At 51.3% G+C, this 26,117-nt stretch overlaps 1 protein-coding gene across 3 annotated transcripts in view; it reads right to left on the bottom strand.

Moving 5' to 3' along the window:
* Nucleotides 1-9,966: 9,966 nt before the first annotated feature.
* LOC103460494 (uncharacterized) overlaps nt 9,967-26,117 on the bottom strand; it is a 23,806-nt gene continuing 7,655 nt past the window's right edge. The window contains exons 7-17 of one of the 3 annotated variants that reach the window (XM_081598615.1): nt 17,761-17,911; nt 17,538-17,693; nt 17,341-17,463; nt 17,156-17,272; nt 16,960-17,078; nt 16,812-16,890; nt 16,585-16,674; nt 14,349-14,618; nt 14,152-14,275; nt 14,021-14,081; nt 9,967-10,654 (exon numbers count right to left, since the gene is read on the bottom strand). In XM_081598615.1, coding sequence (XP_081454741.1) covers nt 14,186-14,275; nt 14,349-14,618; nt 16,585-16,674; nt 16,812-16,890; nt 16,960-17,078; nt 17,156-17,272; nt 17,341-17,463; nt 17,538-17,693; nt 17,761-17,911 — 1,195 coding nt within the window. In that variant the 3' untranslated portion in view covers nt 9,967-10,654; nt 14,021-14,081; nt 14,152-14,185. Of the gene's footprint in view, nt 10,655-14,020; nt 14,276-14,348; nt 14,619-16,584; nt 16,675-16,811; nt 16,891-16,959; nt 17,079-17,155; nt 17,273-17,340; nt 17,467-17,537; nt 17,694-17,760; nt 17,912-26,117 lie in introns of all 3 variants that reach the window. The other 2 variants (XM_081598613.1, XM_081598614.1) reach the window with 2 other exon arrangements.

Genomic DNA, 26,117 nt, shown 5'->3' on the forward strand with positions numbered 1-26,117 from the left:
TGGACTGGACTGGGTTCTGGCCGTGAAGCCTGGTCCGAGGGACAGAGTTCTGGGAACGCCCTAATCCGCCTTAATCTGATCCAAGAACAAGCGTTGCATAAACCTGATCTCAGAGCGACCCTGAACGCATCACAGATTTCACCTGAACTCACCTGCAGGACGCTGAACCTGCAGGACCGCTGGAACCGGACCGCTGGAACCGGACCGCTGGAACTGGACCGCTGGAACTGGACCGCTGGAACTGGACCGCTGGAACCGGACCGCTGGAACAGGACCGCTGGAACAGGACCGCTGGAACCGGACCGCTGGAACTGGACCGCTGGAACCGGACCGCTGGAACAGGACCGCTGGAACCGGACCGCTGGAACCCGACCGCTGGAACTGGACCGCTGGAACCGGACCGCTGGAACCGGACCGCTGGAACCGGACCGCTGGAACCGGACCGCTGGAACTGGACCGCTGGAACCGGACCGCTGGAACAGGACCGCTGGAACCGGACCGCTGGAACCGGACCGCTGGAACCGGACCGCTGGAACTGGACCCATCAGGGATTAATCTGGATTAATCTGCAGGAGAACCAGGTCTGTTCACCTGCAGGACGATCAGGTGCTTTTCAGGCTGTGTGTGTGTGTCTCTGTGTGTGTGTGTGTGTGTGTCTCTGTGTGTGTGTGTCTGTGTGTGTGTGTCTCTGTGTGTGTGTGTGTGATTACCTGAGCAGGTAAAGCCTCTCGGTCAGCAGCTGCCCCATCAGGCAGCAGATGGAGTTTTTCTCCACCAACATTTCAAATTGTAAAGAATCATTAACAGAGAAACGAGCAGAAATGGATAAGAAACAATTAAATTAGGTTCACAGAAGAAAAACATCTGGTTGTTGGACAGAAACGGAAAAATTCACATTTTTATGTTTATGGTGCCAAATGTTATTGAGACTTTGTTGGTAGAGTTTCATGTACAGGAAAAAAAGATGAAACTAATTAATTTATCTCTAAAACAATCAAACACATTCAGAGAATTACAATATCAACAGTGAAACACCAAGTAATCATTTAGTTTGGTTTAGAATAATTATTGCCCCGTCAATAAATGACGTCTAATCGATGTTCTTATTGCCAGAGGAAACAGTAACACCTTCATGAGGTCAGAGGTCAAACTGCTGGACAGAGGATGGACGATCTGCTGAAATATTCCTGCCATCTTCCAGGTTCTTTCAGCAAACAGTTGAGACAGAGATGTTTCTGGTTTCACCCCCTGCTGTTATTCCTGCCATTCAAACTATTCTTAAAGTTTGTTGCTCATGTGACCAAAGCAGCCGAGGAGATGAAAAGTTAAAACTCCAGTTAAAATGTTTTAACCTTTGAACTCAACCACCTCAGGCTGGGTAACCCCAGGTCTGATTAAAAGGTGGAGTCTCTGAGAACGGTTCTTAGAGATGTAGTCGGTGTTTTCATCAAAGCTGAGCTGACTGTCCAGGAACGGCCAGAGGAATTTAGCCACTTTCAACAGGTTGGCCATCCAGAGAAACTGGAGCCACTCAGGTCTCATGTCATGTAATTAACTCCTTAAGAAAATTAAAACAGGAGACCGCGGATGATATAGGAAATAGCGCCCCCTTCACTTCCGGAATGCAAGGCCCTCGCTGCAGCAAACAGGAAGGGGCGGGGTTAGACACCGGTCTTGTGTGAAATTCTGCCCCCCTGTGTCGGGAGCGCGCATTGCAGTCAGAGAGGCGGATCCGGCGGATCTGACCGATTTCACGGTTAAAAACAAACAAAAACAAAGAAACAAAACTCATTATCATGCCAACCTTGCCTCATTCAGTTCAATCACCTGATTTAAAAAATGAAGCAATAACAAAATCGTAAAATAAATCACTAAACGAGGTCTTGTGTGGAGATCTTCTTACGCCGTTTTGTGTTTAATCGCCAAGAGAATCGGTCTTTCTCCAACTTCTGGCACTGAAGCCTGACAAGTCAGCAAACAGGTTTCCAACACGTTGTGTGTTTATTTTTCATTCCTGATACAACAGGATGGAAACAGCAGGGCACCAAAAATGAAGACTTCCTGAAAGAGTGTTGGTTTCTGGTAAACCTGGTTCTAATGTGAAATCTGTCAGATCACTGGATGAAGGACATTTCTAGTCACTACATGCCATCACACATAATATTGGAGAATTTGGAAACAGTTGCTGCTTATTTTCCAAAGTTATGGGGAGAGAATGGATATTTTATCTGAAATATCGGGTTCCCCCTCCACAATAGATGCTGCTGCAGCGTTTACTCAAATTAGTTCACTTTAAAAATGTAGGTGATTTTTAGAAAGCGATAAATCACTATATCATAATCTAACTCTGCATCCTTGTTAGATCACATTTTATGGTATTAAAACTTAAATATTGAATAGATTTCCTGTATAATTTTGCTCCATATTCAACAAGTCATAAAACATTAAAACCGCCAAATATCTCCAGCAAAAAATGTTTATTTTACATTTAAGATCTTTTTTAGCAGTAAATGTCTACACAGCCACCAGTCCGCCATTTTGGATGTCAACGTTTTTTTTGTTTTTTTCCCCCAAAGAACTTTATTTAAATGAAATCAGTAAACATCAAAACAACATAATGAATAAAACACAAAGCAGCCAGAGGTGATAATTAGATGCAGACGCACATATTGAAATTGTCCTTATTTTCATTTGTAGAGTCTGTTATTGATATTTAGTTCCATATCTTTAATGAAAAGAGAGAAACAAGGTGTTTTATTAGCAAATCTGCATTTATGAATATAAAATGTAGCAACGTATTAGCAGGTTTATTATAAAGAAACGTTTAGCATCCTCTCTATGGAATCTGTAGAAACAGAATAAAACATTCATAAGGAAAAGTTCTGTAAAATAATAAACCTGCTGACCAGAAGAGACGGTCAGTTTCTGGACGGCCCTCAGAAACTGCATTTCGTGTTTATGTCTCTTTTAAATGTGACCATATTGGGGTAAATTTTATAGAGGATTTTAAATGACACTTCCTTCACCTCGTTTACAATGAAGCATTTATGGGGGTCATCCAAACTGCTTTCCAGTGAATATCTGGGATAAAACGGTAAAATGTTATAACTGGACGAGAAACAATCATTTCTTGGAACAACCTGCGTTTTTATTCTCTCTTTGCTTTTCCTGAACTCCAGTGAAAAACTGATGATTCGGCTGGATCAGGGACACCAGGTGGAGCAGACAGAGTATGATTAGTGTTTTAAGGTGAATAAAGGTTTAGCATTGACCACCATGGAGAATTCCTGGAACATTCATTATAACTGATTAATCCTTATTGATCAGCGGAGCCACCAGTAGAATCCCATTCTGAACCCAGGTTCAGGATAGTGACCCGTTTCTAAATGTCTCTGTTGCTCCAGATGAGGTGTCTGTGAGGTGAGAAGTTCTGTTTATAGATGAGCGTCACGCTAAGAGCACCTGCTTATGGAAAGATGAGACTTTTACAGGAACTTTCTCAACATTGTCATTACTACTTAAAATGAAGTTGAAGCCACCAAAGCAAGATAAAATGTGATCTGGGATCAGGGTCCAGATCCAGGTTGGATTCTTCAGGAAGTGTTTAAGTCCACCTGATTCATAATTATTCATAATAACAGTTTTTTTGATGTAGTGTGTTTGATTTCTCCATATAAAGTGAAGAAGCGTATGATCAATATCTCTAAATGTGAAGAGAGCAGCGGACGTCAGTCGGGATAATCCTGCTTTAGTAATCAACTCTTCCTTTAGATTTAAGTCCCTCTGAAGCCACTGGATCCGTTTAGTTTTGGTTTTCTGTATAATTGGTATCAAATTAGAGGAGCATCTTAGTTTCTGGTCTTTAGAGATTAAATTCCTAAATAAGTAACTTCTTGTTTAACAGGAATATTGCAAATATCGTTAGCATGACGATCCTTAATTTCTAGCAATTCACATTTTTTAAAATGTAAAAATAAACCGGAGGCCTGGGAAAAAGTATTGATCAGCTCTCAGGCCAGAGGGATCTGGTTTTTATTCCTTAAACTGTGGCGTCATCAGCCAGCTGGCTGATCATGATCAGCTGAGTCCCTGTTGGGACATGAGGTACGGATCTGAGAGCAAAGTGAGAATAAACATGGTGAAACATGCTTGGCGAATATCACGGTTTAGGTCAAATCTGGTTGGAGCCGTTTGGTAATTTAACAGCACTGTTGCAATTGGAGTATAATGTTTTGACAGCGTTACAAAGAAAAGGCCAAAACCAAATTTTTTTAAAGATTGAAAAATGAATTGATGTTCGATTGTGTCCTTATAGAAATCCAGGAACAGAATAAAACTCATCAGGCACCAAATATGAAGTAAGTGTAGAACTAGTGTTGTTAGATGTGTCTGTTTCTCATAAAGCCTGACTGTCTCATCAATAACTGTCCAAAACCTCTTTAGTTCTGCTATTGAAGCCATAATCTTATAATCATTACTGAGTAAACTTATAGGTCTAGTTATCAATAAAGAGTGGGTCTATTAGGCCTGGAGTCAGGTGGGAGTGTTGTTCTCTATGCTTTATAGAAACACCTGTAAGAGGAATGGAGCTAAATGATCAGAGGATGATTGAATTTCCTTAGGATTGTTGGAGATAATGTCATTAATATTTAGTTGGTAGATAGAGTTTATTTTGGATCTGTATTTTTCAAGCCTAAAGCAGAATTTAGTTCTCCTTCTTCCAGCCATCGTTTCCTGGATGTGATGAAGGCGCCTTCAGCCTCGTGTTTATACAGGGCATCCAGTTTGTTCTGTTGTTCTATTAAATTTATCTTCCTCTGAAACTTCTTCTGGGGGTTTTAGGTAATAGGAGGTGATCTTGCTTATGACTTCTTCCTCTTCAGCTTTCTTGAATTTAGAAATCTGACTTCCATAATGTCTTAAAAATTTGCCAATTTCAAATTTGAAAAGTTCCCAATTACTGCAGAAAGACCTTTAGCCTTTTCCCAATAATATAAAATTAATTTATTAATATGAGCTTTAACTAGTTCATGCTTTAGCCAGGAGTTATTTAGTTTCCAGTAAGCACATTTGTAAGGTGTATTATAAAGTTGGATGCTAATGCGAACAGCTCTATGATCAGTAAGAGGGGAGGAAAGCATGTTAACCGCAATATTGTCTTTATTAATACATTTAGAAATAAGCCAAAAATCTATCCGGATTGTCTGGAACCCATTTTATTGCTCCATGTAAAGATTTTGTCGTCTGGGAATTTTTCTCTCCATATATCTACAACATTAAATTTCTCCATAAAATGTTTTAAATTGGCGCTGGATGAGGTCTGCTGCTTCGGAGGCCATCTGGCGACCGTATTGTCTAAGGCAATGTTAAAGTCCCCACCAATTAGGATGCCTGAGTTTGGGTATTTGGAAAGCCAAAAGGTAAGTCTGTCTTCTAAAGATTCGAACAGTTTGTTGTTTTCCGTTATATTATTATAACCGTATATATTAACTACACTAAAGGTGTTAAGGCATTCAGTTACTGAGCAGATGTAGTGACCTAGAGTGTCGCAATCGGTATGTAAAATAGATCCAGAGAAATGATTTTTAAGTGTGGCGACACCAGCGGAGCGCTCAGATCCGTGACTTAACCACATTTCATTTCCCCGCTGGGTTTTCCATAAATTACCGTCAGAAGATGTAGAATGACTCTCTTGAAAGAAACAAACATCTGTTTTAAGTTGTTTGGCAAATAAGAATAATGCTTTGCGTTTAGCTGTTTGTCTCAACCCCCTGGCATTGAGAGATACTAACGAAACGGACAAAGTTACTTGAAAAGAATAAAGAATAAAGAACAAGATCTAAACTTTTAAAGATAAAGTTGTGTTCACAAAGAAAGGGGACCGATAGCTGCACACTTTAAGTAGCAAAGCGGTTAGTAGCCTGATTAAATATTTACAAGAGAAACAAAGGAAAAGTAGCACTATGCCATCCATTTTGGTTTAACTATAGTATTTTAGGATCTTACAACAAGAACAAGGAAAGTCTTCATAACTAAATTATATATTGACTAAAGGAGAAAATATAATGTCAAAAATGAAAAGTGAAAGCAGAGTGTAGACCAAGCTCAATGTGTAGATGAAGAGGTGAAATGATCATTTCTAAGGTTTAGTTGAGTAGGAAGGAGGGAAGATTTCTAATCTGCTGATAAATCCACGGCCTCCAACCAGGTGAGCTGGTTTGCCTTCCTCTGGCTCCGTCTCTCAATGGCCAGTTTATTACGTCGTTCTCTGTCCTCAGTGAATCTCAGTTGGTTGACCCTCAGGTACGAAGATGTCGCATCCCTGAGGTGAACTGTATGATGATCCCTCTAGGTTTGGTGCTTCCTGTACGTTTGGCTCCAAGTCGGCGTCGACAGCATCAGGCAGCTTGTGTTTATGTTCTGGTAGAACTGACTGGCACATTTCTGTCTTCTTTCTGTTTCTTCAGCTCCTTGTAGTTTGAGATTCCATCTCCTAGAATATCTTTCCAACTCAGCAAGCCTCTGCTGGCAGTTGTCCACCCGGCCTTCCTCTCTTGTTACTCGTTTTCCCAGGTCATTCACTTCAGCGCATATAAAGTCAATAGTCTTTTTGAGACCCTCAATCTTTAGCGTGTTCTCCGTCACCAGGCTCTCTAAGCTGTCAGAACGGGCGTTTATCAGCGCAGACAGACTGGATATCATCTCATTTGTAGCTGAAGACTCCGGGCTGCTGAATCATACATCCCCTTTTCGGTGCTGGCGATTTCAGAGGAGTAACAGGTAGGGCGGGAAAGTCTCAATTTCCTCCTCATTCAATGTCAAAGTTAAGGGAGCAGCTGCGTAGTTGTGGCAGTTGTCAAATAACACGTTGCCGGTTGTAGCGTTAGCTACACTAGCATCGTTAGCCTCATTAGCCTCGTTAGCTTCGTTAGCCTCGTTAGCTTCGTTAGCCGTCTCAGACGCAGGCCTGGACGTGTCTAGTCCTCTTTTCGCTCCTTTCGGGTTCGGCATTCTGTTATAACTATTGTGTCTGTTATCTTGTAATGAATTAATAGTGCTAGTGTTCATATAGTCAAGGTTTTACCGCGTTTTATGAATTTTTGTGCAGATCTCGGTGGAGAGCGTCTACTCACTCCGCCATCTTGGCTCCCAGCTCGACACAGACGTTCTTCTCACATTTGCTGGGTTTTCCTCTTCCTTCCTGCTAGAGGCCAGCACTGCTCCCTGCTGGCTCCCTCTGGGTATTACACCAGAGGATCAGCAGGTCCATGATGGTTCTGATAGCTCCAGGACAGAACTGGGTCTGGGTCAGAACCGGGTCTAGGCATCCATGTAAACCAACGTGTGTCAGCAGTAATGAGTTACATCATAATGACCCCTGACCTCTGGTTATTTACCGCCTACTGAGTAGATTAATCCTGGGGGTTGATGACATCACAGCGACTGATGAGGAAGACACGACCTTTGACCTCTGAGCTCCAGATGCTTCTTGGAGGTTTTTAAGGTGGAATGAAGCAGAAAGATGGAAACTGATCAGATCAATTATTGAAATCAGATCAGAGAGAAAATCTGATCCAAAACTGGAGAAAGACCACTCAGTCACATTCGGTTCTGATCCGGTCCATCAGGTGGCGGTGGTGACCAATCAGTACCGGACTCGTTGGCCCAGGGAACTGGACCTGGAACCAGGAGACCTGATCCAGGTTCTGGTTCAGGACGAGTCCTGCTGGTTCGGACGCCTGAACAACGGAGAGGAGGGATACTTCCCATCGGCCTGCGTGGAGCTGCTGCAGGTACACACACCTGGACACACGCAGACACCTGGACACACACACACACACCTGGACACACACACACACACGGAGACACACAGACACCTGGACACACAGACACCTGGACACACACACACCTGGACACACACACACACCTAGAGACACACACACACACCTGGACACACACACACACCTGGACACACGCAGACACACACCTGGACACACACACACACACGGAGACACAGACACCTGGACACACACACACACACCTGGACACACACACACACACACCTGGACACACGCAGACACCTGGACACACACACACACACCTGGACACACACACACACACACACCTGGACACACACACACCTGGACACACACACACCTGGACACACACACACACCTGGACACACACACACCTGGACACACACACGGAGACACAGACACCTGGACACACACACACACACCTGGACACACACACACACACACCTGGACACACGCACACACCTGGACACACACACACACACCTGCACACACACACACACACACACCTGGACACACACACACCTGGACACACACACACCTGGACACACACACACACCTGGACACACACACACCTGGACACACACACGGAGACACACAGACACCTGGACACACACACACACCTGGACACACACACACACACCTGGACACACACACACACCTGGACACACACACACACAGACACCTGGACACACACACATGGAGACACACAGACACCTGGACACACACACACACACCTGGACACACACACACACCTGGACACACACACACACACACACACACACACGGAGACACACAGACACCTGGACACACACACACCTGGACACACACACACACCTGGACACACGCAGACACCTGGATACACACACCTGGACACACACACACACACACACACACACACACACCTGGACATACGCAGACACCTGGACACACGCAGACACCTGGACATGCACACACACACCTGGACACACGCAGACACCTGGATACACACACCTGGACACGCACACACACCTGGACATACGCAGACACCTGGACACACACACATGGCTGCTAGCTGATTAGTGTGTGGTTATCAGCAGGTGAACATCTGGACCACACCTGTCTATCTGTTAGCTTGTTGTTAGCCATAGCAGAGCTAAGTCAGTGTTTTCCTGCTCAGGTCAGTTACTAAGAAACTCTAAAGCTCTTAATCTGAAAGGACCTGAATGGACGACGGCGTCCATGAGACTCGTTGGACACATCACTGAGGGGCGTCCTCATGGATGGAAGCGGCTAACGGATCCACAGGAAGTCCTGTTCTCTCCCTCTGGGTTCTCCTGACCTACAGATCTGCAGAGATCCGGTTCCGAATGGGAACCCAACCGGGTCAGAAGTTCCAGAGTTCATGGAGGTTCTGAGCTCACAGCTCTGAGGGCTGTGGGTCAGCAGAGAGGAGTGGAACCAGCAGGCTGCACACCTGGGATCTTCACTTCCTGTCTCCTTTACTTCCTGTTCCCTCACTTCCTGTCTCTGATGAGGACAGGCGAGATCTGGGTCTCTGTGGCTGACCAGAACCTCAGCAGTGGATTGGCTGAGAGGCGGTGGTGTCACGGTCTCTGTTGCAGGGCGGAGCCTCATCTGGAGCCACGCCCACTCTGCTGAGGAGGGGTTCAGTTCCTGCCACGGTTCAGACGCACAGCGCCCCCTGTGGCTGCACCAGGTAATGATGACCAGACGCACTACGACCGGTTCTGGCTAGATTCTGACCCGGTTCTGTGCAGTTGCAGTGGCCGCAGCACGACCCGGCTGCTGAGGAAGGCCGGCCCCCCAGTGGCTCCGCCCCCTGTGGCTCCGCCCCCTCCGGCTTCCTCTGCAGAGTCCTTACCCAGTCCAGGAGGAAGAGCTGCTGCCCCCTGCTGGGACGGCCGCAGGGCGACACCAGCGCCTTCCAGCCCGACTAGACCAGAACCAGAACCAGAACCAGGGGGGCTGATCCTGGATCCTGGTTCTGGTGCATTCTGACTCTTATCCAGAACTGTCAGAGTGTTGAAGGTCCAAGTCCAGCTGGGACCTGGACCGACCCGAGTCTGGTTCTGAAGAACCAAAGAGTTGTTTTCATCAGAAGCGCTAACCGGACCTCGGTTCTGGAACAGAGGCACACGGAGAACAGTCCAAGTGTTTCCATCTGGTCCTTTATTCTCACAAGAAATCATCAGAGTCACAGCCAGAACCAGGTCCGGTCGGGTCCCATAGAAACTGGACTTTCACACAGAACTTCATCTGTACTGGTTCTGTCCTAAACAAAGTTCTCCACGTGTTCTGAACATGCAAATAAAGATTTAATCGTATAAATCATTAAATTGTGAATAATCTTGTCTGATTCAAGGTTCTGCTTCGATCGGTTCCGATCCAAAGTGCAAAGCTTAAAGATAAAGTGCCGTCAGAAATAAAGAAAAGTCCCTGAAGTGGGTCGGTTCCGATCCGGTCCATGAGCAGCACTTCCCCTGGGATCACAGCAACGTTCCAAGAAAGAAAGAAACAGAATAAACGTCCAGAGATAAAAACCGGATCTAAAGGCCAGGCGGCGACCCGGTCCGGGCCCACGATCAGAACCGACCCGGAACTCGTCTCCTTCTGGTCGGATTAAACAAGGAAAGCAGAAAAAAAATTCCCCAAACAAAGAAATAAAACATCAGAGAGAACTGATGAGGTAGCAGGAAACGACAAGAAATCCTCTCTTCTGATTGGCTGCCTGGACGACGAGGGGGGGAGGAGGAGGAGGAGGAGGAGGAGGAGGAGGAGGAGGAGGAGGAGTCATCTTCATCCCTCGAGGCGAAGGTCACCTGCGGTTCTTCTCCGTTCTGGAACACAAGAACATCGGATCAGTACTCTGGTTCTGTACTGCTTCCACATGGTTCTACTGGGTTCCACATGGTTCTACTGGGTTCCACATGGTTCTACTGGGTTCCACATGGTTCTACTGGGTTCCACATGGTTCTACTGCTTCCACATGGTTCTACTGGGTTCCACATGGTTCTACTGGGTTCCACATGGTTCTACTGCGTTCCACATGGTTCTACTGGGTTCCACATGGTTCTACTGGGTTCCACATGGTTCTACTGGGTTCCACATGGTTCTACTGGGTTCCACATGGTTCTACCGGGTTCCACATGGTTCTACTGGGTTCCACATGGTTCTACTGGGTTCCACATGGTTCTACTGGGTTCCACATGGTTCTGCCGGGTTCCACATGGTTCTACTGCGTTCCACATGGTTCTACTGGGTTCCACATGGTTCTGCCGGGTTCCACATGGTTCTACTGGGTTCCACATGGTTCTACTGCGTTCCACATGGTTCTACCGGGTTCCACATGGTTCTACTGAGTTCCACATGGTTCTGCCGGGTTCCACATGGTTCTACTGCGTTCCACATGGTTCTACTGGGTTCCACATGGTTCTGCCGGGTTCCACATGGTTCTACTGGGTTCCACATGGTTCTACTGCGTTCCACATGGTTCTACCGGGTTCCACATGGTTCTACTGGGTTCCACATGGTTCTGCCGGGTTCCACATGGTTCTACTGCGTTCCACATGGTTCTACTGGGTTCCACATGGTTCTGCCGGGTTCCACATGGTTCTACTGGGTTCCACATGGTTCTACTGCGTTCCACATGGTTCTACCGGGTTCCACATGGTTCTACTGAGTTCCACATGGTTCTGCCGGGTTCCACATGGTTCTACTGGGTTCCACATGGTTCTACTGAGTTCCACATGGTTCTACTGGGTTCCACATGGTTCTGCCGGGTTCCACATGGTTCTACTGCGTTCCACATGGTTCTACTGGGTTCCACATGGTTCTGCCGGGTTCCACATGGTTCTACTGGGTTCCACATGGTTCTACTGCGTTCCACATGGTTCTACCGGGTTCCACATGGTTCTACTGAGTTCCACATGGTTCTGCCGGGTTCCACATGGTTCTACTGCGTTCCACATGGTTCTACTGGGTTCCACATGGTTCTGCCGGGTTCCACATGGTTCTACTGGGTTCCACATGGTTCTACTGCGTTCCACATGGTTCTACCGGGTTCCACATGGTTCTACTGGGTTCCACATGGTTCTGCCGGGTTCCACATGGTTCTACTGCGTTCCACATGGTTCTACTGGGTTCCACATGGTTCTGCCGGGTTCCACATGGTTCTACTGGGTTCCACATGGTTCTACTGCGTTCCACATGGTTCTACCGGGTTCCACATGGTTCTACTGAGTTCCACATGGTTCTGCCGGGTTCCACATGGTTCTACTGGGTTCCACATGGTTCTACTGCGTTCCACATGGTTCTACTGCGTTCCACATGGTTCTACCGGGTTCCACATGGTTCTACTGCGTTCCACATGGTTCTACCGGGTTCCACATGGTTCTACTGCGTTCCACATGGTTCTACCGGGCTCCACATGGTTCTACTGCGTTCCACATGGTTCTACCGGGTTCCACATGGTTCTACTGCGTTCCACATGGTTCTACTGTGTTCCACATGGTTCTACTGGGCTCCACATGGTTCTACTGCGTTCCACATGGTTCTACTGTGTTCCACATGGTTCTACTGGGCTCCACATGGTTCTACTGCGTTCCACATGGTTCTACTGGGCTCCACATGGTTCTACTGCGTTCCACATGGTTCTACCGGGTTCCACATGGTTCTACCGGGTTCCACATGGTTTTACTGGGTTCCACATGGTTCTACTGTGTTCCACATGGTTCTACTGAGTTCCACATGGTTCTACTGGGTTCCACATGGTTCTACTGAGTTCCACATGGTTCTACTGCGTTCCACATGGTTCTACTGTGTTCCACATGGTTCTACTGGGTTCCACATGGTTCTACTGTGTTCCACATGGTTCTACTGGGCTCCACATGGTTCTACCGGGTTCCACATGGTTCTACTGGGTTCCACATGGTTCTACTGTGTTCCACATGGTTCTACTGAGTTCCACATGGTTCTACTGGGTTCCACATGGTTCTACTGTGTTCCACATGGTTCTACTGGGCTCCACATGGTTCTACTGCGTTCCACATGGTTCTACTGTGTTCCACATGGTTCTACTGGGCTCCACATGGTTCTACTGCGTTCCACATGGTTCTACTGGGCTCCACATGGTTCTACTGAGTTCCACATGGTTCTACTGAGTTCCACATGGTTCTACTGGGTTCCACATGGTTCTACTGGGTTCCACATGGTTCTACTGCGTTCCACATGGTTCTACTGCGTTCCACATGGTTCTACTGAGTTCCACATGGTTCTACTGCGTTCCACATGGTTCTACTGGGTTCCACATGGTTCTACCGGGTTCCACATGGTTCTACCAGGTTCCACATGGTTCCACATGGTTCTACCGGGTTCCACATGGTTCTACCGGGTTCCACATGGTTCTACTGGGTTCCACATGGTTCTACTGCGTTCCACATGGTTCTACCGGGTTCCACATGGTTCTACTGCGTTCCACATGGTTCTACCGGGTTCCACATGGTTCTACTGCGTTCCACATGGTTCTACTGGGTTCCACATGGTTCTACCGGGTTCCACATGGTTCTACTGCGTTCCACATGGTTCTACCGGGTTCCACATGGTTCTACCGGGCTCCACATGGTTCTACTCGGTTCCACATGGTTCTACTCGGTTCCACATGGTTCTACTCGGTTCCACATGGTTCTACCGGGTTCCACATGGTTCTACTCGGTTCCACATGGTTCTACCCGGTTCTGTTCATTGGTTCCAGCTCCATCTCTTCCCGTCTGGAAACGACGGTTCTAGTTCTGGTTCTGCTGATCCGTCAGTTCTTCTTCATTCAAACTGATCCCATCAGAAATCAAAAGATCAGGACCGGTTCTGATTCTGTCGTGATTCTGGGTCGTCGGTGAGCGGCGCGGCGCTGGGAGCCGTTTGGATCGGTCCGATATGGAACCTGTCTAGCAGATCGTGGACAGTACCGGTTCCGTCCGGACTGGCGTTTAGGTCCAAAGTGTTTCACATGTTGAGAACCAAACCGAGCTACAGATCAGATCGTAACCACAAGTGGAACATCAGGAAGTGTTGGAGGTCAAAGGTCATCTGCACCGCCTGTTCCCACAGTTCATCCATACGACTGAGAGTTTTCAAATTTCAGTTCTGGTTCTGGTCCGGCCTCTGAGAGCCAGAGGAGCCGTCGGTTCTGGTTCTGTGTGATAACTGACCTGTTAGAAGTGAAGCGTCCAGAACTCTGAAGGTTCTGGTTGGTCCCACATGGATGCTCACCTGAAACAACAGACATGTAAGGATGACATCACAGCGTCTGGATGGAGGTTCGTCTGTTGGTCCGGCTCACCGCTTGGTGCGACCGGGTCTGGACCTGGTTCTGGTCACGGCGCCACATAGTGGCGGGCCTGCTGGGTCAGACTGGCCTGGTCCTCGGTTCTCCCGAACATCACCACCTGCAGCTCGCCGCTCACCTGCACACACACAGGTGAGCCTGAGAGGCAGAGCAGAACCCGGTTCTGGTTCTGAGCCGGGCTGGGCCGTTACCTCGAACGGGTTGGTTCTGTTGGCCGGACACTCGGGCGAGCCCTGGTTGGGAGCGTGCTGCTGGGCCCACCACACCTCCAGCTGCTCGTCCAGCGGGAAGCATTCGAACTCGTCGCAGGTCGGGACGAAGCGGGCCTGAGCCGGAACCGCCGACCCGGACGGGCCCTGGACCTTCTGCTGGCCCGAACCGGAACCCACTTGGACCTGTGAGGCCGAGCCGGTCCCGTTCTGGCTCTGTAGGATGGAGCTCAGCAGGCTCTCCCCGTGCACCTGCAGGTCAAAGGTCAGGAAGGTGAGGCTCAGATAAGGAGGACCTGGTTGTGAAGGTCAGGTCAAGGTCATGAGAGGGACATTAACCGTCCGATGTGTAAGCGGGTCCTTTTGGACCCGGTCAGGTCAGGTCATCTTTTTGCAACATCTTTGCCATGAAAAGTTTTCATCCCTTCATTTCCCAGGAGTTCCTGAAGAAACATGTCACTGATTTCATGACACTCAGATTTTTAATGGACTTTTATACGTTTTAAGAAAAGCATGTTTGAGGTTCCGACCCGTTCTTCCACGACTGGGTCCAAACTGACCCGCATTCATTTCCTATGGACTTTAATGGGAATCTTTGTTTCTGACCAACTGTTTCTGTCAGGAAAACATTTTCAGTGAACCAAACACACTGAGACCCTGAATAATATAATTTTACACAGCAAGAGCTCTGACATGTAAGTATTATCTTTATTTTTACCTCACAATGTGTGTGTGAGTCAATCATAAGGACTGCGACAGCGTTATTGGCACCAAGCAACATGTTAGCCTCCTTCAGAGTTAGCTAGTTATCTAACCAACGAGCTAACTTCACCACCTGCACTTTATTGGGCATGTGTGTTATGTGTGTGTCTGTGTGTGTCTGTGTGATTCTGTGTGTGTGTCTGTGCGTGTGTGTGTGTGTGTCTGTGTGTGTGTCTGTGTGTGTGTGTGTCTGTGTCTGTTATGTGTGTGTGTCTGTGTGTGTCTGTGTGTGTGTCTGTGTGTGTCTGTGTCTGTGTGTCTGTGTGTGTGTGTGTTATGTGTGTGTGTATTGTGTGTTATGTGTGTGTATTGTGTGTGTGTGTGTATTGTGTGTGTGTATTGTGTGTGTGTGTGTCTGTGTGTGTCTGTGTGTGTGTCTGTGTGTGTCTGTGTGTGTGTCTGTGTGTGTGTGTGTCTGTGTGTGTGTATTGTGTGTTATGTGTGTGTATTGTGTGTGTGTGTGTATTGTGTGTGTGTATTGTGTGTGTGTGTGTCTGTGTGTGTGTCTGTGTGTGTGTGTCTGTGTGTGTCTGTGTGTGTCTGTGTGTATCTGTGTGTGTCTGTGTGTGTGTGTGTGTATTGTGTGTGTGTGTCTGTGTGTGTGTGTGTTATGTGTGTGTGTGTCTGTGTGTGTGTCTGTGTGTGTGTCTGACACCCTGGATGAGAAACCAAGAGAGAAAATGTGTTGAACGACATGCAGGACCTGTTGATCAATGTGTTCAAGGTTCTTTCTTTTATCAATAAATGAAATAAAAATTCATAGCTATAGAAATAAATGCATAAATAACTGAGCCAGAAAAGTACAGAGTTCCTTCTCTGGGTGGGGGAAGAAGTCCTGACCCAAGTGGAGGAATCCAAGAATCTCAGGATCTTGTTCACCAATGAGGGAAGAATGGAGCAGGAGATCGACAGGCGGATCTGCACCGATTTGTAAAGATCTGCACCGATCTGTAACGATCTGTTCTGGTGAAGAGAGAGCTGAGCCAAAAAGCAAAGCTCTTGATTTAGCGGCTGATCTTCGTTCCCACCCTCATCTACGGTCAGGAGCTTTGGGTCATGACTGAAAGAACGAGGTCACGGACACAAGCGGCCCAAATGGGTCCCCTGTAGGGTGTCTGGGCTCTTAGAGGGTGAGAAGGTCAGATATCCAGGAGGGACTCAGAGTAGAGCTGCTGCTCTTCACGTCAAGAGGAGCATCTGGACAGATCAGACGCCTCCTGGACGCCTCTCTGTTATGGGGACGTCCCACCTGGAGGACACCCAGGACACACGGGTCCAAAACGACCCGCTGACAGAAGACGGTACAGTCAGTCACTCGCAGCATAGATCTGGACCGGGTCGGTTCCGGTAGCAGGAAGAGGATCAGGAGGAAACCTAAACCCCACGACTAGGACACAGACATGGACCCGACAGAACCCACTTTGGACCCGCTCAGAGGGTTCTGTGTCAGGCTGACCTCAGAGCTGCAGCTGGACTGCTGGCTGTCGGGGTCACTGCTCCTCTCTCCTCCTGTCAGGTTCATCATCAGTCTGGAGCAGGCTGCCACCTGAAGCACGCGCACACACACACACACACACACACACACACACACACACACACACACACACACACACACACACACACACACAGGGCTCAGCCTGAGCTCCAGCTGGCGGCCGGTTGGCGGCGGCCGGCTGGACTCACCTCGTCCTGGCAGTCGGGCACCTTGAGCGGCGTGGGCGTCTCCGGAGCCGAGGGGAACAGCGCTCTGATCTGCTCTGTCCTGAACGGACCAATGAGGAGTTAGGGTCAGGGGTCACAAGGGGTTAAAGTGAGAAAGGCCGGAGCGGACCTGGAGCCGAGGCTGCAGTGGACGCAGCAGACGCTCTGGTGTTTGAGGGAGCAGAGCGGCGTGGAGGTGAGCGGCGGGCGCTGGAAGCTCAGCTCCTCTGCAGCACTCAGGCTGAAGACCTGGGACAGGTAGACACTGAGATGGCCAGCCTGAAGGACACCTGGACATGTCTCTGTCCGTCTCTCTGTGATTCTACCTCAGCTGGGGAGAAGACTGCTGCCTCCATCATGCTGCTCCTCTCCCAGGACGAGGACGAGTCCAGGAAGGACGCTCCTTCATCCGTCTTCATCAACTGCTCCTTAACACCTGGGACCTGCACAAGACAGCAGCTGTCTCACCTGTCCTCAGGAAGCCGGGACCGGCCCTGCCACAACGCCTTACGTAGCTCCTGCTCAGGTCGATGACGGACGGTGAGTCCTCTCTGAGCAGCGGCGCCTCTGGAGATGGGTGTGATGTCATTTCCTGGTAGCTCCAAGCCTCCAGGTTCTGGGACGAGCAGGACTTCTGCTGGGGACAGAGACAGACATGGGCAGGGTCCCAGAGGACAGACATAGGCAGGGTACAGTGGACGGCTTTACCATCTCCATCAGCTCGGTGGAGGCGCCCTGCTTGCAGCCTGAGCAGGAAGCGGGGGCCCAGGTGGAACACAGGTGGGCGGAGCTTCCATGCGGTCTGCAGGTGCTCTGATTGGAAGAGAAGCTGGACTCGTCTTTGATGGTGGACAGACTGTCGGCCTGCAAGAACACAGACCAGCATCAGTGTCCCGACCTACTAGGGGCAACCTGCTGACAAGGGACGGACCTTAGTCTGGGCTCTGCGGGACGCATGGGTCCTGGTCCCAGGTCTGGGGGCGGAGCTTGAGCCATGCAGCTGCAGGAAGTGCAGGTAACCCTCCTTCTCCACCTTACGCTTCAAGGTGGAGTTCCAATGATTCTTTATGGAGTTGTCTGTTCTGTAAGACACGGCAAAGGAGACACACCTGAGGCTGCAGACAGGTCAAAGCACCTGACAAAGGTCAACGCACCTGACAAAGGTCAACGCACCTGACAAAGGTCAACGCACCTGACAAAGGTCAACGCACCTGACAAAGGTCAACGCACCTGCAGACAGGTCAACGCACCTGACACAGGTCAACGCACCTGACAAAGGTCAACGCACCTGCAGACAGGTCAACGCACCTGTAGACAGGTCAACCCACCTGCAGACAGGTCAACGCACCTGCAGACAGGTCAACGCACCTGCAGACAGGTCAACGCACCTGTAGACAGGTCAACCCACCTGCAGACAAGTCAACGCACCTGCAGACAGGTCAACGCACCTGCAGACAGGTCAACGCACCTGACACAAGTCAACGCACCTGACACAAGTCAACGCACCTGACACAGATCAACGCACCTGACACAGGTCAACGCACCTGCAGACAGGTCAACGCACCTGACACAGATCAACGCACCTGACAAAGGTCAATGCACCTGACACAGGTCAACGCACCTGCAGACAGGTCAACGCACCTGCAGACAAGTCAACGCACCTGACACAGATCAACGCACCTGACAAAGGCCAATGCACCTGACACAGGTCAACGCACCTGCAGACAGGTCAACGCACCTGCAGACAAGTCAACGCACCTGACACAGATCAACGCACCTGACAAAGGCCAATGCACCTGACACAGGTCAACGCACCTGCAGACAAGTCAACGCACCTGACACAGGTCAACGCACCTGCAGACAGGTCAACGCACCTGACACAGATCAACGCACCTGCAGACAGGTCAACGCACCTGACAAAGGCCAATGCACCTGACACAGGTCAACGCACCTGCAGACAAGTCAACGCACCTGACACAGATCAACGCACCTGACAAAGGCCAATGCACCTGACACAGGTCAACGCACCTGCAGACAGGTCAACGCACCTGACACAGGTCAACGCACCTGCAGACAGGTCAACGCACCTGACACAGATCAACGCACCTGCAGACAGGTCAACGCACCTGACAAAGGCCAATGCACCTGACACAGGTCAACGCACCTGCAGACAGGTCAACGCACCTGACACAGGTCAACGCACCTGCAGTCAGGTCAACGCACTTGCAGACAGGTCAACGCACCTGACACAGGTCAACGCACCTGCAGACAGGTCAACGCACCTGCAGACAGGTCAACGCACCTGACACAAGTCAACGCACCTGCAGACAGGTCAACGCACCTGACACAGGTCAACGCACCTGCAGACAGGTCAACGCACCTGCAGACAGGTCAACGCACCTGCAGACAGGTCAACGCACCTGCAGACAGGTCAACCCACCTGCAGACAAGTCAACGCACCTGCAGACAGGTCAACGCACCTGCAGACAGGTCAACGCACCGGACACAGGTCAACGCACCTGCAGACAGGTCAACGCACCTGCAGACAGGTCAACGCACCTGCAGACAGGTCAACCCACCTGCAGACAAGTCAACGCACCTGCAGACAGGTCAACGCACCTGCAGACAGGTCAACGCACCGGACACAGGTCAACGCACCTGCAGACAGGTCAACGCACCTGCAGACAGGTCAACCCACCTGCAGACAAGTCAACGCACCTGCAGACAGGTCAACGCACCTGCAGACAGGTCAAAGCACCGGACACAGGTCAACGCACCTGCAGACAGGTCAACGCACCTGCAGACAAGTCAACGCACCTGCAGACAGGTCAACGCACCTGCAGACAGGTCAACGCACCGGACACAGGTCAACGCACCTGCAGACAGGTCAACGCACCTGCAGACAAGTCAACGCACCTGCAGACAGGTCAACGCACCTGCAGACAGGTCAACGCACCTGACACAGGTCAACGCACCTGCAGACAGGTCAACGCACCTGCAGACAAGTCAACGCACCTGCAGACAGGTCAACGCACCTGCAGACAGGTCAACCCACCTGCAGACAAGTCAACGCACCTGCAGACAGGTCAACGCACCTGCAGACAGGTCAACGCACCGGACACAGGTCAACGCACCTGCAGACAGGTCAACGCACCTGCAGACAGGTCAACCCACCTGCAGACAAGTCAACGCACCTGCAGACAGGTCAACGCACCTGCAGACAGGTCAACGCACCGGACACAGGTCAACGCACCTGCAGACAGGTCAACGCACCTGCAGACAAGTCAACGCACCTGCAGACAGGTCAACGCACCTGCAGACAGGTCAACGCACCGGACACAGGTCAACGCACCTGCAGACAGGTCAACGCACCTGCAGACAAGTCAACGCACCTGCAGACAGGTCAACGCACCTGCAGACAGGTCAACGCACCTGACACAGGTCAACGCACCTGTAGACAGGTCAACGCACCTGTAGACAGGTCAACCCACCTGCAGACAGGTCAACCCACCTGCAGACAAGTCAACGCACCTGCAGACAGGTCAACGCACCTGCAGACAGGTCAACGCACCTGACACAGGTCAACGCACCTGTAGACAGGTCAACGCACCTGTAGACAGGTCAACCCACCTGCAGACAAGTCAACGCACCTGCAGACAGGTCAACGCACCTGCAGACAGGTCAACGCACCTGACACAAGTCAACGCACCTGACACAAGTCAACGCACCTGCAGACAGGTCAACGCACCTGACACAGGTCAACGCACCTGCAGACAGGTCAACGCACCTGACACAGGTCAACGCACCTGCAGACAGGTCAACGCACCTGCAGACAAGTCAACGCACCTGCAGACAGGTCAACGCACCTGCAGACAGGTCAACCCACCTGCAGACAAGTCAACGCACCTGCAGACAGGTCAACGCACCTGCAGACAGGTCAACGCACCGGACACAGGTCAACGCACCTGCAGACAGGTCAACGCACCTGCAGACAGGTCAACCCACCTGCAGACAAGTCAACGCACCTGCAGACAGGTCAACGCACCTGCAGACAGGTCAACGCACCGGACACAGGTCAACGCACCTGCAGACAGGTCAACGCACCTGCAGACAAGTCAACGCACCTGCAGACAGGTCAACGCACCTGCAGACAGGTCAACGCACCGGACACAGGTCAACGCACCTGCAGACAGGTCAACGCACCTGCAGACAAGTCAACGCACCTGCAGACAGGTCAACGCACCTGCAGACAGGTCAACGCACCTGACACAGGTCAACGCACCTGTAGACAGGTCAACGCACCTGTAGACAGGTCAACCCACCTGCAGACAGGTCAACCCACCTGCAGACAAGTCAACGCACCTGCAGACAGGTCAACGCACCTGCAGACAGGTCAACGCACCTGACACAGGTCAACGCACCTGTAGACAGGTCAACGCACCTGTAGACAGGTCAACCCACCTGCAGACAAGTCAACGCACCTGCAGACAGGTCAACGCACCTGCAGACAGGTCAACGCACCTGACACAAGTCAACGCACCTGACACAAGTCAACGCACCTGCAGACAGGTCAACGCACCTGACACAGGTCAACGCACCTGCAGACAGGTCAACGCACCTGCAGACAAGTCAACGCACCTGACACAGATCAACGCACCTGACACAGGTCAACGCACCTGACACAGATCAACGCACCTGACACAGGTCAACGCACCTGCAGACAGGTCAACGCACCTGACACAGATCAACGCACCTGCAGACAGGTCAACGCACCTGACACAGGTCAACGCACCTGACACAGATCAACGCACCTGACACAGGTCAACGCACCTGACACAGGTCAACGCACCTGCAGACAGGTCAACGCACCTGCAGACAGGTCAACGCACCTGCAGACAGGTCAACGCACCTGCAGACAGGTCAACGCACCTGACACAGGTCAACGCACCTGACACAGGTCAACGCACCTGCAGACAGGTCAACGCACCTGCAGACAGGTCAACGCACCTGCAGACAGGTCAACGCACCTGACACAGGTCAACGCACCTGACACAGGTCAACGCACCTGCAGACAGGTCAACGCACCTGCAGACAGGTCAACGCACCTGACACAGATCAACGCACCTGACACAGGTCAACGCACCTGACACAGATCAACGCACCTGACACAGGTCAACGCACCTGACACAGGTCAACGCACCTGACAAAGGTCAACGCACCTGCAGACAGGTCAACGCACCTGCAGACAGGTCAACCCACCTGCAGACAAGTCAACGCACCTGCAGACAGGTCAACGCACCTGCAGACAGGTCAACGCACCGGACACAGGTCAACGCACCTGCAGACAGGTCAACGCACCTGCAGACAAGTCAACGCACCTGCAGACAGGTCAACGCACCTGCAGACAGGTCAACGCACCGGACACAGGTCAACGCACCTGCAGACAGGTCAACGCACCTGCAGACAAGTCAACGCACCTGCAGACAGGTCAACGCACCTGCAGACAGGTCAACGCACCTGACACAGGTCAACGCACCTGTAGACAGGTCAACGCACCTGTAGACAGGTCAACCCACCTGCAGACAAGTCAACGCACCTGCAGACAGGTCAACGCACCTGCAGACAGGTCAACGCACCTGACACAGGTCAACGCACCTGTAGACAGGTCAACGCACCTGTAGACAGGTCAACCCACCTGCAGACAAGTCAACGCACCTGCAGACAGGTCAACGCACCTGCAGACAGGTCAACGCACCTGACACAAGTCAACGCACCTGACACAAGTCAACGCACCTGCAGACAGGTCAACGCACCTGACACAGGTCAACGCACCTGCAGACAGGTCAACGCACCTGCAGACAAGTCAACGCACCTGACACAGATCAACGCACCTGACACAGGTCAACGGACCTGCAGACAGGTCAACGCACCTGACACAGATCAACGCACCTGACACAGGTCAACGCACCTGCAGACAGGTCAACGCACCTGACACAGATCAACGCACCTGCAGACAGGTCAACGCACCTGACACAGGTCAACGCACCTGACACAGATCAACGCACCTGACACAGGTCAACGCACCTGACACAGGTCAACGCACCTGACACAGGTCAACGCACCTGACACAGGTCAACGCACCTGCAGACAGGTCAACGCACCTGCAGACAGGTCAACGCACCTGACACAGATCAACGCACCTGACACAGGTCAACGCACCTGACACAGATCAACGCACCTGACACAGGTCAACGCACCTGACACAGGTCAACGCACCTGACAAAGGTCAACGCACCTGCAGACAGGTCAACGCACCTGCAGACAGGTCAACCCACCTGCAGACAAGTCAACGCACCTGCAGACAGGTCAACGCACCTGCAGACAGGTCAACGCACCGGACACAGGTCAACGCACCTGCAGACAGGTCAACGCACCTGCAGACAAGTCAACGCACCTGCAGACAGGTCAACGCACCTGCAGACAGGTCAACGCACCGGACACAGGTCAACGCACCTGCAGACAGGTCAACGCACCTGCAGACAAGTCAACGCACCTGCAGACAGGTCAACGCACCTGCAGACAGGTCAACGCACCTGACACAGGTCAACGCACCTGTAGACAGGTCAACGCACCTGTAGACAGGTCAACCCACCTGCAGACAAGTCAACGCACCTGCAGACAGGTCAACGCACCTGCAGACAGGTCAACGCACCTGACACAGGTCAACGCACCTGTAGACAGGTCAACGCACCTGTAGACAGGTCAACCCACCTGCAGACAAGTCAACGCACCTGCAGACAGGTCAACGCACCTGCAGACAGGTCAACGCACCTGACACAAGTCAACGCACCTGACACAAGTCAACGCACCTGCAGACAGGTCAACGCACCTGACACAGGTCAACGCACCTGCAGACAGGTCAACGCACCTGCAGACAAGTCAACGCACCTGACACAGATCAACGCACCTGACACAGGTCAACGGACCTGCAGACAGGTCAACGCACCTGACACAGATCAACGCACCTGACACAGGTCAACGCACCTGCAGACAGGTCAACGCACCTGACACAGATCAACGCACCTGCAGACAGGTCAACGCACCTGACACAGGTCAACGCACCTGACACAGGTCAACGCACCTGACACAGATCAACGCACCTGACACAGGTCAACGCACCTGACACAGGTCAACGCACCTGACACAGGTCAACGCACCTGCAGACAGGTCAACGCACCTGCAGACAGGTCAACGCACCTGACACAGATCAACGCACCTGCAGACAGGTCAACGCACCTGACACAGGTCAACGCACCTGACACAGGTCAACGCACCTGACACAGATCAACGCACCTGACACAGGTCAACGCACCTGCAGACAGGTCAACGCACCTGACACAGATCAACGCACCTACAGACAGGTCAACGCACCTGACACAGGTCAACGCACCTGACACAGGTCAACGCACCTGACACAGATCAACGCACCTGACACAGGTCAACGCACCTGACACAGGTCAACGCACCTGACACAGGTCAACGCACCTGACACAGATCAACGCACCTGCAGACAGGTCAACGCACCTGACAAAGGTCAATGCACCTGACACAGGTCAACGCACCTGCAGACAGGTCAACGCACCTGCAGACAAGTCAACGCACCTGACACAGATCAACGCACCTGACAAAGGCCAATGCACCTGACACAGGTCAACGCACCTGCAGACAGGTCAACGCACCTGACACAGATCAACGCACCTGCAGACAAGTCAACGCACCTGCAGACAGGTCAACGCACCTGACACAGGTCAACGCACCTGACACAGGTCAACGCACCTGACACAGATCAACGCACCTGACACAGGTCAACGCACCTGACACAGGTCAACGCACCTGACACAGATCAACGCACCTGACACAGGTCAACGCACCTGACACAGGTCAACGCACCTGACACAGATCAACGCACCTGCAGACAGGTCAACGCACCTGACAAAGGTCAATGCACCTGACACAGGTCAACGCACCTGCAGACAAGTCAACGCACCTGACACAGATCAACGCACCTGACAAAGGCCAATGCACCTGACACAGGTCAACGCACCTGCAGACAGGTCAACGCACCTGACACAGATCAACGCACCTGCAGACAAGTCAACGCACCTGACACAGGTCAACGCACCTGCAGACAGGTCAACGCACCTGACACAGATCAACGCACCTGCAGACAGGTCAACGCACCTGACAAAGGCCAATGCACCTGACACAGGTCAACGCACCTGCAGACAGGTCAACGCACCTGACAAAGGCCAATGCACCTGACACAGGTCAACGCACCTGCAGACAAGTCAACGCACCTGACACAGATCAACGCACCTGACAAAGGCCAATGCACCTGACACAGGTCAACGCACCTGCAGACAGGTCAACGCACCTGACACAGGTCAACGCACCTGCAGACAGGTCAACGCACCTGACACAGATCAACGCACCTGCAGACAGGTCAACGCACCTGACAAAGGCCAATGCACCTGACACAGGTCAACGCACCTGCAGACAGGTCAACGCACCTGACACAGGTCAACGCACCTGCAGTCAGGTCAACGCACTTGCAGACAGGTCAACGCACCTGACACAGGTCAACGCACCTGCAGACAGGTCAACGCACTTGCAGACAGGTCAACGCACCTGACACAGGTCAACGCACCTGCAGACAGGTCAACGCACCTGCAGACAGGTCAACGCACCTGCAGACAGGTCAACGCACCTGCAGACAGGTCAACGCACCTGCAGACAGGTCAACGCACCTGCAGACAGGTCAACCCACCTGCAGACAAGTCAACGCACCTGCAGACAGGTCAACGCACCTGCAGACAGGTCAACGCACCGGACACAGGTCAACGCACCTGCAGACAGGTCAACGCACCTGCAGACAGGTCAACGCACCTGCAGACAGGTCAACCCACCTGCAGACAAGTCAACGCACCTGCAGACAGGTCAACGCACCTGCAGACAGGTCAACCCACCTGCAGACAAGTCAACGCACCTGCAGACAGGTCAACGCACCGGCAGACAGGTCAACGCACCGGACACAGGTCAACGCACCTGCAGACAGGTCAACGCACCTGCAGACAGGTCAACGCACCTGCAGACAGGTCAACCCACCTGCAGACAAGTCAACGCACCTGCAGACAGGTCAACGCACCTGCAGACAGGTCAACGCACCGGACACAGGTCAACGCACCTGCAGACAGGTCAACGCACCTGCAGACAAGTCAACGCACCTGC

The sequence above is a fragment of the Poecilia reticulata genome, chromosome 17 (genome assembly GCF_904066995.2).
Source record: "Poecilia reticulata chromosome 17, P_reticulata-male-v2, whole genome shotgun sequence".
Classification (NCBI taxonomy): domain Eukaryota; kingdom Metazoa; phylum Chordata; class Actinopteri; order Cyprinodontiformes; family Poeciliidae; genus Poecilia; species Poecilia reticulata.